This window comes from Ochlerotatus camptorhynchus, unplaced genomic scaffold, assembly GCF_037179485.1.
Source record: "Ochlerotatus camptorhynchus isolate MF236.1 unplaced genomic scaffold, CSIRO-AGI_Acam_v1.1 ptg000137l, whole genome shotgun sequence".
In the NCBI taxonomy this organism is placed as follows: Eukaryota; Metazoa; Arthropoda; class Insecta; order Diptera; family Culicidae; genus Ochlerotatus; species Ochlerotatus camptorhynchus.
Window position 1 is genome coordinate 44,885 of NW_027040627.1, and position 18,176 is coordinate 63,060.

Below are 18,176 nucleotides of genomic sequence, written 5' to 3' on the forward strand. Positions count from 1 at the left end.
ATTCCAAACTTTTCAGGTCTGATTCACATCCAATTCAAGTGATTTAAAACATTTCAGGTCTGATTCACATCAAATTCCAGTGATTTCAAACTTTTCAGGTCTGAGTCGCATCCAATTGAAGTGATTTAAAAATTTTCAGCTCTGATTATTTGAAGTGATTCCAATTCAAGTGATTTCAAACTTTTCAGGTCTGATTCACATCAAATTCAAGTGATTCCAAACTTTTCAGGTCTGTTTCACATCCAATTCAAGTGATTTCAAACTTTTCAGGTCTGATTCACACCCAATTCAAGTGATTTCAAACTTTTCAGGTCTGATTCACATCCAATTCAAGTTTTTTCAAACTTTTCAGGTCTGATTCACATCAAATTCAAGTGATTCCAAACTTTTCAGGTCTGATTCACATCCAATTCAAGTGATTTCAAACTTTTCAGGTCTGATTCTCATCAAATTCAAGTGATTTCAAACTTTTCAGGTCTGATTCACATCCAATTCAAGTGATTTCAAACTTTTCAGGTTTGATTCACATCCAATTGAAGTGATTCCAAACTTTTCAGGTCTGATTCACATCAAATTCAAGTGATTTCAAACTTTTCAGGTCTGATTCCCATTCAATTCAAGTGATTTCAAACTTTTCAGGTCTGATTCACATCAAATTCAAGTGATTTAAAACTTTTCAGGTCTGATTCTCATCAAATTCAAGTGATTCCAAACTTTTCAGGTCTGATTCACATCCAATTCAAGTGATTTCAAACTTTTCAGGTCTGATTCTCATCAAATTCAAGTGATTTCAAACTTTTCAGGTCTGATTCACATCCAATTCAAGTGATTCCAAACTTTTCAGGTCTGATTCACATCCAATTCAAGTGATTTCAAACTTTTCAGGTCTGATTCTCATCAAATTCAAGTAATTTCAAACTTTTCAGGTCTGATTCACATCCAATTCAAGTGATTCCAAACTTTTCAGGTCTGATTCACATCCAATTCAAGTGATTTCAAACTTTTCAGGTCTGATTCTCATCAAATTCAAGTAATTTCAAACTTTTCAGGTCTGATTCACACCCAATTCAAGTGATTCCAAACTTTTCAGGTCTGATTCACATCCAATTGAAGTGATTCCAAACTTTTCAGGTCTGATTCACATCAAATTCAAGTGATTTCAAACTTTTCAGTTGATTCACATCCAATTCAAGTGATTCCAAACTTTTCAGGTCTGATTCACATCCAATTCAAGTGATTTCAAACTTTTCAGGTCTGATTCACATCCAATTCAAAAGAATTCACACATTTCAGCTCTGATTCACATCAAATTCAAGTGATTCCAAACTTTTCAGGTCTGATTCACATTCAATTCAAGTGATTTGAAACTTTTCAGATCTGATTCACATTCAATTCAAGTGATTTCAAACTTTTCAGGCCTGATTCACATAAAATTCAAGTGATTTCAAACTTTTAAGGTCTGTTTCAACAGCTTCACGAGATTCTAAACTTACTTTTCAGGTCTGATTCTCAGTAGGGCGATATTATTCTTATGGCGGGTAAAATATATTTAATGATTTACTATTTTTCATAGTGATTTCAAACTTATCTACTAAGATCAATAAATTTGAAATGATTTTTTGCTCGAAATGACTCAGTACTATCCATAGTGATATCTAACTTCTCTACCGTGAGCCATCACTTTCTGCAAAACTTTCCTAGTCTAATTAAGAGGGTTTCTGAATGTTTACCACAATAATTTAACAGTGATACAGTGAATTTGTTCAAATTTTAGTGAAAATTTAAACTTTTCTTGGGTGATGCTAAACTTTTTCAGGTGATACAATATTCAAATGAGTGTTGCAATACTTTTCCACGCGAGTCGTCACTTATGACGGGTAGTGTACATACTTAATGCATTGTCGCTGAGACACAAAACAAGATATGTACTGTGAGTTCTTTTAGGAGGTCAATACTCCAATCATCATTATACTCAGAGTTTAGATGTGCTAGAAGAGTGTCAATGCAATCGTTACTTATGATGATTTATTGATTCCTTTTTAGTATCAATCAACACTTTTAAGTATCACACAATAATATGGTAACCAGCAGTTATCCTGTTGAGGGATTATAAAACCCACTGCTTGATAAGATCAAATACTCGTTCCTTTGCTGCTCTCATTTCTGGAGAATCCCTGTCGCTGATGGAATTCAAATCCGCGCAGTGAGAAGCCACTGTAATGCAAATACATGAAGGTTAGGGATTATTTTACATTAATCTCCAATGAATATTGGTAATTACTAGGGATAACAACAGCTGGTGAATGCTCGTTCAAGTCCTCTTGCAAACCCATCGGCCGCCAAGGATCAAGTTGTCCTTGTGTGAAAAATATATTCGTAACCGCTGGGTTCATATGCCCGTAGATGGTGTTGGTCCGTTCAATATTTGCCTCTATTCTAGTCTGGTAAAATCTAAACAAATTGAAATAAATTCTTAATGATCTCCTTGACAAATGAAACAACAAAATCGACACTAACAAGTAATCATACAAATCGATACACATTTTTATGTAAAGATCAACTGGAAAACCGGATCCAAATATTTGCATGTCCGAACCTGATGTTTGATACCACCCATATTCAGCACACGTCTGATATAACCACGGTCTCACTGTAAGAATAACATAATCATAAGATTGCGAATGATTCACTTTCATATTTACCGACTTGCTCCTCTATTGGCACCATGATTCCAATCGGTTGATCTGTAGTAACGTATTGTGCTATCATAAGTTAGATCCATGCAGCTAGTAACACCTCTAGTGAACCAGTTTGCTAAGGCGGTCATATCGTTCGTAATAGCCTCATCGTTGATAATTTCGCAAACTCCTTCAATGTCCCCTGGCCAGTGGTACTGCACAACACCAGCTATGTAGTCTGATATGGAGCTCAAAAACATTCCAGAATCTAAAATGTTTGCTAAATTGATATTATCACATATTTTAAACTCTTCAAGTACTCTCTCAAATTCCTTTTTGGCCAAATAATCTTCAATTTCTTTGTAAGCGCGCTCAATTCTGTTGGCACAATTTTCACCTCCAACCAGGCGAATTGATTCCGATACTACTTCTTTGTACTCTGAAACAAAATGAACATTTTCACTATGGTCTTATCGGGCAGGTACCTTAGAAGGAGCGTACCGGTAAAGTCAAGTTTAGCCAATAATGGAGCACTGGAGGCCCAACCACCGTCCAACAAATGAGGATACTTCTGTCTGAACCACGCCACCATCGTAGCGGAGTAAGAACCACCTGCCATGATTATTTTAGAATTCGTGGCCCCTGGAATTGTTCTCTTCATTTCCTCCACGAAATGTGCCACATCTGCTAATGCTTGATCAACATTCAGAAATTTCAACAAGTCGGTTCGAGTGCTCCTAAAAAATCCGCGACAGTGTTATAACCATCGACTATAAATAATTATAATTATAGTCACTTACGCGGTAGGGCGGCTCTGACCATAGTATCGATGCTCGGTGTAAAACAAATAAGCTCCCAACTCTTTTGCCATGTCGTAAAAATGACCCTGTAGAACGGTACCGGAGTTAACTTCCCATTCACCTCCTAAAAATATGAAAAGGGGTCCTCCTGGTTGGTAGTGTTCGCCATTTTCGATGTAACGCTGTCAAAGAAAGTAAAAACCTAGTTATATCATAAACGTGTCACAAATTACGTAATTTAAACATACCATGCTCCATGTTGATGGGTTTTGTGGGTCAAAATTGTCAACGTACTGCATAATCCATTTCGTCTCAGCCTGCCTGGTGCTGTTCAATGAGTATCCTCGAATCGGAGGCTCTCGGTGTAGATTTTCCCAAAACACTTTTTTATTAGCCTCCAAAAAGGCAAGTGACCCTAGCAGTAAGGCTACAGTGAGCAATTTCATCTCAACGTCCCTTACTAAAACTGGTTCAATTAGAAGTACCACGTTCACTGGGACATAGCTTGGTTTAAATACTTATTTTTAAGTGGATGAATTGCTAATCTTATCGGCTGGAAAAAATCGTCGATGTGATTTTTATAGTACCCATAAATAGGTAAATCCTATTGATAACACAAGTCTACGATTATTTTAGTGCTTGTAAGCATGTTCATTTAGTATGTGGTCTTGGAATTTGAAAGAATGGAGATCTTTGAATAATTCGATTCCTACGAACTCGATTATCCATGTACTAACACTGCAAATACCAGGTTCACGAATCACTCGATACTAAATGTTCAACCAGCATTTCTTTCTTTCGGTCTCCAACGTATTAGGGCAACTGGGGGTAAAATGAACACTCTAAGCAATTTCATTTTTTTTTTTTTTTTAACTCTTTATATGTTCCAAATTCAAAATAAATTACATTTCATTTTAACCTAGGTGCTCCAGTTACTGCAGTAACGTACCAGCCTTAATTGTTATGATATATATCTAAGTGTTTTTACATTGTTCATGTCTTGGCAATTCAGTATTTTAAACAGGTTTTTTAACCTGCATGTCAGTATAACAATTGATATCTTAAAACTAAAAACTAAAACTAAATCTTATCTAAGTATAAAGGGAATTAATCGTTGCAATTGAGGATTGCAACGATTTTTGCCTGAAATTATTCATTATTTTGTTGGACATTTGTGCTAAAGTCTCAACATTCGAAATTCTATGTACCTCGGTAGTACTGTACCAGGGAGGCAACTTCAAAATCATTTTCAGAATTTTGTTCTGAATCCTTTGAAGTGCTTTTTTCCTGGTAGTGCAGCAACTAGACCATATTGGCACAGCGTAAAGCATGGCCGGTCTAAAAACTTGTTTAAATATTAGAAGTTTATTCGTCAGGCAAAGTTTGGATTTCCTGTTAATAAGAGGATACAAAAATTTTATATATTTGTTACATTTGGCTTGAATGCCCTCAATGTGATCTTTAAAAGTTAATTTATGGTCAAGTATTAATCCAAGATATTTCACTTGGTTTGACCAGGAAATCGGAACTCCGTTCATAGTGACTATGTGACTACTACTAGGTTTCAAAAACGAAGCTCTAGGCTTATGTGGAAATATTATAAGTTGAGTTTTGGAAGCGTTGGGAGAAATCTTCCATTTTTGTAAATAAGAAGAGAAAATATCTAAACTTTTCTGAAGTCTGCTGCAAATAACACGAAGACTTCTTCCTTTAGCGGAAATGCCTGTGTCATCAGCGAACAAAGATTTGTGGCAACCCTGAGGCAAATCAGGGAGGTCCGAAGTGAAAATGTTATACAATATAGCCCCAAGAATGCTACCCTGAGGAACTCCTGCCCTAACAGGTAGTCGATTAGATTTGGAATTTTGATAATTTACTTGAAGAGTTCTGTTAGTTAAATAATTTTGAACTAATTTCATAATATAAAGTGGAAAATTAAACTTTTTCAATTTAGCAATCAAACCTTCATGCCAAACACTGTCGAATGCTTTTTCTATGTCTAGAAGAGCAACTCCAGTTGAGTGCCCTTCAGATTTGTTTGAACGAATTAAATTGGTAACTCTTAAGAGTTGATGAGTAGTTGAATGCCCATGGCGAAATCCAAACTGCTCATCTGCAAAAATTGAGTTCGTATTGATGTGAAGCATCATTCTATTCAAAATTATCTTTTCAAAAAGTTTACTTATTGAAGAAAGCAAACTTATTGGACGGTAGCTTGAAGCTTCAGCTGGATTTTTATCCGGCTTCAAAATTGGAACAACTTTTGCATTTTTCCATTTATCAGGAAAGTATGCCAAATGGAAACATCTGTTAAATAATTTTACCAAGAAAGACAAGGTACTCTCTGGGAGTTTTTTGATGAGGATATAGAAAATTCCATCATCACCTGGAGCTTTCATATTTTGAAAATTTTTAGTTATAGACCTTACTTCGTCCAAATCAGTCCCCCAGGAATCATCAAAAATATTTTCCCGAGAGAAAATATTCAGAAAATCCCGAGTAACCTGATTCTCAATAGGACTAGTAAGACCCAAACTGAAATTATGGGAACTCTCGAATTGCTTAGCAAGTTTCTGAGCTTTTTCCAAATTTGTGATCAAAATTTTACCACCTTCTTTAAGCGCTGGAATAGGCTTTTGAGGTTTTTTCAAAATTTTTGTGAGTTTCCAAAAGGGTTTGGAACTCGGGTCTAATTTAGAAATATTATTTTCAAAAGTTTTGTTCCTCAGGGCAGAGAATCGCTTTTTAATTTGTTTTTGCAAATCCCGCCAGATAACTTTCATGGCAGGATCGCGTGTTCTTTGATATTGTCTCCTACGGACATTTTTAAGACGGATCAAGAGCTGAAGATCATCGTCTATTATAATTGAATCGAATTTAACCTCGCATTTTGGTACTGAGGCAGCTCTTGCTTCAACTATAGAAGTAGTCAGAGATTCAAGAGCATAATTAATTTCATCTTTGGTTTGCAAAGGAATGTTTGGATCGAAGTTATATTCCATAAATGTTCTATATTGCTCCCAATCAGCTCTATGGTAATTGAAAGTAGAGCTGTTGGGATTACAAATTATTTCTTGGGATATTTCAAAAGTTACTGGAAGGTGATCAGAACCGAAGTCAGCATGGGTAACCAGTTGGCTACAAAGTTGACATGAATCAGTTAAGACCAAATCAATAGTGGAGGGATTTCTTGCAGAAGAAAAGCATGTTGGGCTGTTTGGATATTGAATAGTGTAATAACCTGCAGAACAATCATCAAACAGAATATTACCATTGGAATTGCTTTGAGCATTATTCCATGAGCGGTGTTTTGCATTAAAATCACCAATAATGAAGAATTTAGACCTATGACGGGTAAGTTTCTGGAGGTCACCCTTGAGAAAATTCTTTTGCTGGCCTACGCATTGGAATGGCAAATAGGCAGCTATAAACGTAAGTTGTCCAAATTTTGTTTCAACAGAAACTCCCAAAGTTTCAAAAACTTTGGTTTCAAATGAAGAAAGAATTTTATGTTTGATTCGTCTATGAATAATGATGGCAACGCCACCACAGGGTCCATCAAGACGATCATTTCTATAAATCAAGTAATTTGCGTCCTTCTTAACCTTATGGTCAGGTTTAAGGAACGTTTCAGTTATAACGGCAATATGCACGTTATGAACTCTCAAAAAGTTGAATAGCTCGTCTTCATTATCTTTAAGAGATCGAGCATTCCAATTTAAAATGTTTAATGCTTTAAAATCCATTACTGAATTTTAAAGTCATGACAATATTATTTGCAAATTTTACTCCAGTTTGAATAGCATCAAACATGGAGTTAGATTTAAGCATATCAGAAATCATGTCAATTAATGAATTCTGTAAAAATTCCATTTTGGGGGCAGTAATGCTTCCTAAGTCAAAATTGTCAAAATTTCCGTTAGAACGTTGGTTAGTATTTTGATTTCTACCCGCTGCAATAGCAGCATAGGTAGCTCCATTAACTCGCTGAACATTGTTAGCAGCGAGGGGAGTAGGTACAGATGAAACATTTGAAGCAGGGGAGATATTTGTACCTACGGGTACGAATGTAGAATTTGTTCCTCGCTGACCGTTGTTAACAGCAGAGGAATTTGTACCTGGTCGGAAACGTGGAGCGTTTCCTACCTGACGGTTAGAACGAGATTGTAGGATCGCTTTGCGAGTCTTACATTCCCAAAAATTGGATTTGTGGTTTTCACCGCAATTTGAACATTTAAATTTCTTAGGATCTTCCTTCACAGGACAGTCGTCCTTTGCGTGAGAGGAATCACCACAATTCATGCATTTAGCTGGCATGTAGCAATTTTTAGTTCCGTGACCCCATCCCTGGCACTTACGGCACTGAGTGAGGTTTTGGAAATTTCCTCCAGTCTTCCTGAAGTGTTCCCACTTCACTCGGACATGGAGCATAAGGCTAGCTTTTTCTAAGGCCTTAAGGTTGTTTAGTTCACTAGACTTGAAGTGAACTAAATAAAAATCATTAGAAATCCCGTTGCGCGAATCGCCAGGACGGGATTTCATTTTCATTTTGATTACTTGGAGTGGCACAACTCCAAGTAATTTTGCCAGTTCATCTTTGATCTGATCCAGGGATTCACCACTGGGCAGTCCTTTCATGACAACCTTGAACACACGTTCAGTTTTGGTGTCGTAAGTAAAAAATTTGTGCTTCTTCTCAGTAAGATACTTGAGAAGACATTTAAATCCGTCCAAGGTTTCAGCCAATACACGGCATTCACCCCGACGTCCAATTTGTAGTGAAAACTTAATTTTCACGAAATTCAAAAGTTCCATGCGAAGAGCATGGAAATCGGTAGTGGTTATCACAATAGGGGGAATCTTTTCCTTCTTGGCATTAAGCCGGGAAAGTTTACTAGAATTTTTCTTGGATGATGGATCATTCTCATCATCCGTGAGCAAATCAAATTGATTACTCAAATTAATTTCATCAGAAGGGGGGTCAAGAGTTTGCCCCTTTCTTTTGCGTTTAGGCGCCATGGCGGCAGTAAATTTTTATCCAAATCGACTTCCAAGCAGATTACTATAAGAATCTGAAGGATCGAAGAGGAATTTTCCAAATCGATATCCAAGAAGGATTACCTCGGGTAGGGTCCAAACAAGGATCGAAGAGGAATAAGAGTTGAACAAGGTAGAAAATTTTTTCAGGTTGAGCACTGAAAAGTGCTGTTTAAATTTGTTGTAGCTTTAGGTAGTAGTAACACTTCCTTCAACAAAAGCAAATAGATCCGCACGGCAAGAGAGCACGATGCGGACTGAAGCAATTTCATCTTTTTCCCTTCTTTAAACCAATAAAAAGTTGCATGTACCGCATAAAGTAAAGCTTCCATTATTTTTTTTTTTGTTTTTTTTTGTAAAAGTGAAGTTTTATTTGTTAGTTTAGCATACAAAGTTTTTTTTTGTTTTACCGTTAATTTGATACATCAAGATGGAAGTTCAAATCAGCTATATCAATTCTACCGTTACAATCGTTATCGAAGCAGATATATGTAATAAACATATTCAGAATTGCCACTCTATGTCTGCCGTTTATTCCTAATAGGGCAGGTCTTAGCAAGTCTTCGAACTCGAGTCGCCTCCATCCACCCAAGATGACTGCTATTCACTGCTAAAGAACCGCCCAAGCCGGGCCGACGCGAGCACAAGCGCAAAATTTGTGGGAGAGAGTTTCTGCTGTACGGTTGCCACAATGCCTACCGTTTTCTTCATCTACTCGGCGCATCACGAATAGCAGTTTGCGGTGCTCTATCTTCTCGTTCACCAACAAGTAAAGCTTCGTCCTCTGCGCTGAAGTAAGTTGCCTCGATGCAATGTTTCGCCATGTGCGTGACCAGTAGCTTGCTGGACTGTTACGTTCCACCCTTGGTAGCTCAGTTTGCTGGACGAAGTACTGGTGAATTTGATCGGTGGAGGGGTTCTGTTGGATTTGGTGGGGAATTTGGGATAAGTTTGATAGGATTTGTCTAAGGTCGGGAAGATCTATTGAGATGGCTGGGCGGGGATTATCGTGGAAAAGAAGGGATCTATAAAAAGGAAGGGATTCGATCTCTTGTAGGTGTCGGTTGATTGCGAGTGACTTACATTTCAGAGCTGGTAATTGCAGCTTCAGGCCTCCATTATCTCTGCTGCGTGCCAGCTGCATCATTGGAACACGGGCGACAGTCCCTCTCCAGAGGAACGTACCCATTGCTGATGTTATTTTTGCCGTATGCACTCCCAACGGCGGTAGTATGGACGCGAGGTACCATATCCTGGACGTTCCGAACGTGTTGAGCATGATGACCCTTTGGTGCAGCATCAGCGTGCGCAGAGAATGCAGCCACATTTGTTGTGCGAACTTCCCCACTAGCGCATTCCAGTTCATCGTTGTCATCAGTCGTATTGAATTTGTGAAAACAACACCCAGAATTTTAACTACATTGACTGTTTGTAGCCACTGACTGTTGATTCTGTTGCCATCGCAAACGCCAACATCAACGGCAACAGTTTTCCGCAAATTTAATTTTGCGCCAGCAGCTCTCTCGAAACGAGTGAACAGCCTATTTATCTCATCGATTTGCCTGGTCGATGTGACGATCACACTGATGTCGTCCGCATACGCCACCAGCAGATCATTGCCGTACAGAGCGTTGAATTTCGAACGGACGAGAAAGGTGCCCATTGCTCAACAGCCGAGAGGTGGACCGGCTGGCGATTCGCGAGAGTAGAGCGATGAGATCCTGGTTGAAGCCGAGCGAGCGCATGGTTTCGAAGAGAAAAGAGTGCCGGACCCGATCGAAAGCGTGATCGAGATCAAAGCTGATTAACTTCCCGGCACGGCGGTGGTGGCGGAGATGTGCTATCCGGTCCTTGAGAGCAAGAGTGGCTTGAAAGATGTTGTGCTCTGAGTTGGAGCACTTCTGCCCGTCGCTCAAGACGTGGTGCTCTCTCATCACTTGCTCGAGTCTGGTTTTGAGAATGCGGGAGAAGAGCTTGTAGGGTTACTGATGATGGTTGGACCTATTTAGGCCGGTTTCACACGACGTCAACATTCATGTTGTATTTTTTTTTTATGAATTCAACATATAATTATGAAAAAAAGCGTGATTAGGGGAAAGATCTACCTTTCTTGTTTCTAATAATAACATAAAAAGTTAAATTTTATGCACAAATGATTTTATAATACGTTTTTATTCAGCAAAGAATTATGATGTTGGTTGAACCTAAAAAATTATGATGGTTGGACCTATTTTTGCAAATGCTAGTTTAGCCCATATTTGTTCAAAAACTTTGTTTAGAGCTTAAAGGTATCATGAAAAAACCCTTTTTATACAGTTTTTATGAATTTGCTATTTAAAAAAATCAAGAAATTTGAGTTTAACTTCGTTTTTAAAAAAGTTCACTTTCCACGCATTAGGTATTCATCATGGCTCATTTTCTCGGAAATCATTGACCCGATTTGGATTTTTTTTTTACGTCAAACTATAGGTATTGTGGTCCCTTTGAAAGCTATCGAATATTTTTGGAATCGGTCAACTGGTTCCGGAGATATGGCCGGAACAAGTTCCAGGGTATATGGAACATGGACCTAATTTTGACATTGAAGGAATAAAACTTATCATTCGATAACAAGATCAATAACAAAATTGAGTGCATGTTTTGGGTGCCCCCGAGGAATTTAGGGGCCTAACATTACAGAATATCAGAACTTAATTCCGGTTTTATAGTTTTTTTATTCTCCTAGGAGTTTTTTTTTTTCGGAAATAAGTTTCAGTTAGTAATTTTTGGTTTGTTAACATTTTATTTCAAGTTAATTCACACACAGAAGGTGTATGAGAAGTGCTTAATGTATATTCATATTAACAGATTCATTCGGCGCTTTCGTGGTAGTTCGGAAATCGGTGGTTACCCTTTCAGCCAACCTGACGATGGAATTCCTCCTTTAAATTTACGCCCAACTAGTGACGCAAGGTCTTTAGCAGCTTCCAAGATCTGTTTGGTCGTCTTGGGACTGCCAGAAGCAGCGCACATACAAACCGAATCCCCTAGCTGGTTCTCCAAATCAACACTCAACACTATTTCCCTTCCATATTTCTTGCCGTGACTTCCCTTAATTTTTGCGTGAAGTGTCGTTTTCGAAATATTGTATCTTTTCTGTGCCTGATACGCGGTAAGTGATTTATTTCTTACTAAAAGAACAGCCTCTTGAAGATTTTTGACCGTATAACTCTTTTGTTTAGCCATTTTTTCAATCGAAGAAACTGATCACTCGGCCAAAACGGAATCGAATTTCAAATCAGCTGCGCATGAAGGATGTAGACAAACCGAAGCGCACCTAGCGGCCATCTAAGGAAACACATAGGTCCAACCATGATCATATTTATCTATTCGAATTTCGTCAATTATTCAAACATATTAGTGAAACCAATGGATAAATGGCATACTAACGTGTTGTTTACACCTTAAAGCAGTATTTTACTGCATGAAAATAAAAATAAATGTAAAAAATATTCCGTTTTTGTATGTTTGAAAGTAAGGCATGATGACGAGCTAATGCGTGGAAAGTGAACTGTTTTGAAAACACATTGAAACTCAATTGTTTTGAATTTTTTTCGATAAAACACCCATGCAAATTGAAGAAAAAGAGTTTGTTATGATAGTAAAGTGATCTTTGGAAAAAAAATTAGCGATTGAAAAAATAGGTCCAACCATCATCAGTTTTTGGATAGGTCCAACCAGAATCAATTACCCTAGTCGCTGTTGAGCAGCAAGATCGGACGATATGAACGGGCTGTGTCGTCGCCGCCTCTCTTCTTAACCAGCACGATGATGCCATCGACAAACGCTGGATGAAGATTACCGCTGAGTGCCTCATTCAGCAACAGATTCAACTCTCAATGTAATATTAATAATAAAAATTCTCGAACTCTACCTGAAAAAAAAATCATATTCTAAACAGTAGACTAGAGCAATATATCAGAAGCAACAAGTTGTCACTATAATTCCTGTATTTTCACCAACTCCAAATACAAGGCTGAATTTTATGTATGCGGGTAAAATGAACATGTAATGGGGGTAAATTGAATATAAAGTTTGAAGATATATGTACAGACACGATGTACATGAGATGGGAATAAAATGAACATACAGTGGGGGTAATTAAAGACTGGAACGCGCAAAAATTGGTCGACCAAAAATCGTTTCTTTCAGTCAAAGTTCATATCACAAAAATCTTCTTATTTTTCTTTTGGTAGTTCAATTCATATATTTAAAGGAAAAAGTAGAAGGATCTGGGAGCCTATGAGCACGAACGAAGCTTGACGTAGGACCGCTAGTGGACGGAACATATTTGTTGAGCCTTTAGTTCTTTTAATCGTTCGAAAATCTATTGTCTTAACTCCTTCTGTATTTGAATTGGTGGCCCTGAAAAGGCCGTTTGTTTGTTGGTTTTTGGCCCTGAAAAGGGCCTTTTGTTTTTCAAATTACAAGGGCCGTTTGTTGTTTTTTCCTGGTGTCCATTGAAAGGGTTGTTGGAGTTGAAGGGTACGGAACGAATAGGTACTAATCGCTATTGCCTTTTGACGCTCCTTTTATTTTGGCGCTGTTTTTTGATATTGCTCTTGTAACTGCTTCAGTAGATGGAGAACTAACACGAAATGCATAAACGTGCTACCAATTGACGTATGTGGGTGGGTTCAGAGTTGGATGATTTACGCAAGTTTATTCTCTCACGAAGACGGAGATTTTTCGAACACTGCTATTGGTACTGATTGATGATTATTTGCTGTTGTTTCTCTCCATGGCTCAAAATTATTTCAATTTTGCGAACCTGTTTTACCCACCATCTAGAGATCATAAATGAGATACTATAGAAATATAGTGGCCCTGAAAAAGGCCATTAACATGCTGGTACTTTCGGGATGGCGTGCTTACACCATTGAAAAGCAGTTTAAATCTTGCAGGTGATCAATGTTGTAAAGGGTGTCCACGATGAAATTGCCACAATATGAAATTGCTCTAACTTTTTAACCATTGGGTAGAATTTAATGAAAATTTGGGTGGATTTAGTTCATAGTGCATTATTTACATCCTGCAAGTTTTAAAGTCCTGTGATCAAAACTCGCGGAAATGGAGTCAAAAGAATAGCTCGTGCGTGATAAAATCTTGTGCATTCATCACGAGAACAAGGATCTCTCGCATCGTTCCATCGCTAAAACGTTGGGAATCGCGAATTCCACGGTGTCGCGAGTGATTAAGCGGTTCGAGGAACGGTTGACCACCGATCGGAAGCCCAGAAGTGAAGGAAAAAGTGTTCCGTACAACACCAAAAATCACAACCGCGTAGTTGGGGCCTTCAACCGAAATCCGAACGCCTCCGTTAAGGATGTGGCTAAGAAGCTGCACCTAAGCCGAAGTTTTGTCCAGAAGGCCAAAACTAAGGCTGGGCTTCGAACGTTCAAGGTACAAAAGGCCACTAATCGCGACGAGAAGCAGAACAAGTCCGCCAAAACCCGTGCCAGGAAGTTGTACCTCAACATGCTGACGAAAGTTGAATGCTGCATCATGGACGACGAAACATATGTGAAGGCCGACTTCAAACAGATCCCCGGCAACCTGTTTTTCACGGCCAAGGATAAGTTCAGCGTTCCGGAACATGTCCGCACTCAGAAGATGTCCAAATTTGCGAAGAAATTCCTGGTTTGGCAAGCCATCTGCACGTGCGGGCAGCGGAGTGCACCTTTCGTGACCCAGGACACGATGAACGGACAGGTGTACATAAAAGAGTGCCTCCAGAAGCGGCTGCTTCCTCTCCTGAAGGCCCACAACGTCCCAACAATCTTCTGGCCGGATTTGGCCTCATGCCACTACTCCAAGGACGTGCTGAAGTGGTATGCGGACAATAAGGTCAATTTCGTGCTGAAAATGTTCAACCCTCCCAACACTCCGGAGCTCCGCCCCATCGAGAAGTACTGGGCGATTATGAAGCAGTACCTTCTTAAGCGACCTAAGGTAGTGAAGACAGTCGAGGAACTGAAGAAAGTATGGGTTTACATGCAAAAAACGGTTGATTCACAGGTTGTGCAGAATCTTATGGCCGGGGTTAAGGCCAAGGTGCGGGCATTTGCGTATGGACTGTAAATAAAATACGAGTAAAATGGTAAAATGAAGTTTAATAGTTATTTCTCAATCCCTGAAAATTTGATGGCAATCGGATGAAAACTCGAATTTTGCGAATCAATTTTGTGTATAGCAATTTCATCGTGGACACCCTTTAGTTAGCCTAACGGATCGACTGCAGTTAAACTTCCGAAAGATGGTGAAGCTACTCACAGAGCCTCCGATGTCCTCGTCCTTCAGGGTCCTACCATCATGGTGATCATCTCCGTCGCAAATGAAACTGCCATTTTGGATCGATTTTTAAGCGAACTAAGGCCGACAACATAGTAGAAGCGATTCGAAGCGATTCGATTCGTTGGCAATAAGCGGAGCGCTTGCGTGAAAGCACCCTCTATGAGCGTTCTATGGGAATCGCCCAAACCAGCCATAGTGAAAGCGATGCGAAGAGGTGTAAAGCGTTCAGCAAAGCGACAGAGCTGTTCGTGTTGTGTTTTGACGCCTTCGAACGCAAGTGGACTGATTCTAGTGAGGAAAAATGGACACCGAAAATTTGAACAAATATTTTGCACTGCGCGCGCGACTGTAATGTTTTCAAAAACGCTTTCACTATGTCATAGGTTGCTTCGCTTGCCGCTGCATTTCGCTTTGCCAATTGCTATCGCATCGAATCGCTTCGAATCGCTTCTACTATGTTGTCGGCCTAACTGGTGTATTTGGGTATCTCCAGAGAAAGCGTGCTCAGTTGGCTTTCCTAGCAGCAGCATTACGCAGATGACCGACTACAATGGTCTCAGCTGTGTAATGTTCGAAGGATGCCGTTGGTAATGCTTCTCATTCCGGTGTTCGCGTCCACTTTCTGGGTCTTTCAAATTAGTTGTAACGACTGTCCCCACACAGCTAACGGAATTGCAACTGATCACGTTCACCGAATTACAGTATGTTTTATGCTTGCAGAATAACTAATTAGGCCTCTCCCTTTTGGAGTATTTTTCATCAGAGCGTTCCTAGTTGCAAGTATAAGGCAGCATTCACACCAGGCCAAGACTTGCGCCGACAAGCATTGCATTGGGTTGTTGTGACAACTAGCGCTACTTGACTCTTTCACACCAGTGCAAGTCGATGCCACCGGATGACGGTGGCCCAGTCGTGCTGCCTATTCCGGGAAACCTTTCCTCTGGTCGATGTGGGTGCATTCGTCGTCGTCTTCGAATTGGTGCGATGCGTGCTGTTCCACTCTTAACCGTCCGTTGCTCGAAAGAAAATGACGAAGAAAACGATTTGGCAAGCGTGTTTATTCCCGCTGCTTTTCTGCTCCGTTCCATTCATTGGTGAAATGGGGAGCAGTCAGCCGAGCGGTGAGCTCGCTCATTTGAGTAAGCGCAATGTGTCGTGTGTTCGATTTGTGCTCTATCGTTACGTCCGAGTTTGGGATTTTTCGTTACATGTCTGAATTTTGATTTTTCTAATGTGACCTCTATACTGTGGACGTAGTCCTACGTCAAAAGTGTTCGGTTATTCTTTTGGTTTGCCAAATCCGAACTGCCGTAGCTTCCGCTTAACCCCTTCCATTAAATTTTGCACAGTGGTCTCATCGACCTTATTCGCCGTCGAACGCCAATTAGATTTAAACTGCTGCTAGTTTTCCATGGATTTATTAGTTTTTTTGGGATTCCGTTTGACCAACACCCAATACCGTTCGATAGGGAGGAGTTCTGGGCTGTTGGGAGGGTTGTGGTCTTTGAGTACCACAACCACGTCGTTCGCATCGTACCACTCGATTGCTTTTTTCCCATAGTGGCAACTCGTCAAGTCTGGCCAAAACAGCACAGGTCTATTATGTTGCTTTAGAAATGGTAGCAGCCGCTTTTCCAGGCACTCCTGAACGTAGATCCCTTTATTGATGGTTCCCGTAGTAAAAATGCCGCTTTTTAGACCACACGCATATGGCCTGCCAGACGAGATATTTTTTCGGCAACTTCGATAGTTTGATGTTTTTGAAAATTTCAGCCACCTTCCCTTTTCCTGATGTTATATATAACTCCTGTCCCGGAAGCTGCTTGAAATCCGCCTTCACATAAGTTTCGTCGTACATGACGACACAGTCGAACTTTGTGAGCAGATTCGTATACAGCACCGCTGCATTGCCGACGTGTTTTGTTTGTAACCTTGGTTCACCACCTTCACCTTCGTCGACAACCCGGCTCGTTTCTTGGCCCGCTACACAGTAGTATGGGAGACATTGAGCTTGCCAGCGACGTCCCGGATGGAGAGGTTAGGATTCCGCTTATATTTCACCGCCACCTTATTCGTTGTCGCTGCCACGTCCGAATTACGATTGCCGCCGCTTCCAGGCTTCCTGGTGGTCCACAAACGCTTCCCGAACACTTTTAAAACGTTTGGCACGGTCGATTTGGCCACATCCAGCAATTTTGCCAATGTGGCGTGTGAGAACGTCCGATTCTCTTGCTGCGCGAGCAAAATTTTGACACGCTGCTCCTCTTGCTTAGACGTCATTTTGAAAACTGGAGAGCAAATGGTGAAAACTCATCATAGCAACCATTGTATATACACTCAACTACCAAATGCAGCACTTAAGGTTTTTTTATGCATTTTGAACAGAAATACACCAATTTGAAGTTGACCAATTTTTGCGCGTTTCAGACTTTAGAACCAGTGCTGGAGGTGAAATGAAAATGTGTACTGTACTGTTAGATTTACCCCCTTCGTGAACTGGTTATTTTACCCCCAAAACATCAATTGATTTCAATCGCTTATTTAAAAGAAATAATTACGGGAAATGCTTATAATGTTCGATAAAGCCGTCAAATTAAAAAAAAAAACTAATGGATATAATTTATTGGATTTTGATGTTTTACCCCGAACAAGCTTATGCGTGGCAAGCGGAAATAACTATTACAGTCAGAACCGAGCGGTTCATGTGTTTTTATTAACATTTCTTCACCTTTAAAATCTCCTGATCAGTACAGGATGTTTTGGACACCTTAAAATACACTTCGAAAAAGGTGGTTGTAGATTTGGATCTGAATTTACCTATTTTAGCCATTGTAGCGTGGTCGTTTAAAACCCAGTTCCCATCTCATTTAGTGGAAACCTACTAAACATTTGTGTATTTAGGGGTGTTCAAATTTCCTCTGAAGCGACTCACAGCAAATAAAACTACATGTTATACAGGGTGCAAATATGTTGAGGGTTGATAGAAGATCATATTTGATGAAAAAAAAAGTTCTACGCATATGATCAAATCTCAAGGATTACTGAGTTATTGCACTTTGTCTGTTTTGGTCTATGCTTGCCATAAATTGCTTCTTATACGAAAAATATGCTACTTAGCACAAACTTATCAATTCCATTGGATAGTTTGGACAAATTTCTACTTAATAGCGCCCTTTCTATTTCAAGTAAGCTGCATTTAGTAATAGTTAAGAGATAAACATGTTTAAAATTGGTGTTTTCCCTTATTTTTTAAAAACATACGTAATAAAGTGCATTGTTTTGTGATACTAACGGATGTCTCTTAAAGCGTTCTACAACTTTTTCTTTG

General features: G+C 39.5%; 2 protein-coding genes across 2 annotated transcripts in view; one reads left to right on the forward strand and one right to left on the reverse strand.

Moving 5' to 3' along the window:
* LOC135700501 (fibrous sheath CABYR-binding protein-like) overlaps positions 1 to 18,176 on the forward strand; it is a 76,336-nt gene that overhangs the window by 37,195 nt on the left and 20,965 nt on the right. The window lies entirely within an intron of this gene.
* Positions 2,092 to 3,940, reverse strand: LOC135700452 (putative serine protease K12H4.7). The gene is made up of 7 exons (XM_065220969.1): positions 3,727 to 3,940; positions 3,479 to 3,660; positions 3,180 to 3,415; positions 2,707 to 3,117; positions 2,518 to 2,650; positions 2,282 to 2,451; positions 2,092 to 2,214 (listed from the first exon to the last, which is right to left on the reverse strand). Exons 1-7 carry the CDS (start codon positions 3,922 to 3,924, stop codon positions 2,108 to 2,110), a joined length of 1,437 nt encoding a protein of 478 aa, XP_065077041.1. The 5' UTR covers positions 3,925 to 3,940; the 3' UTR covers positions 2,092 to 2,107.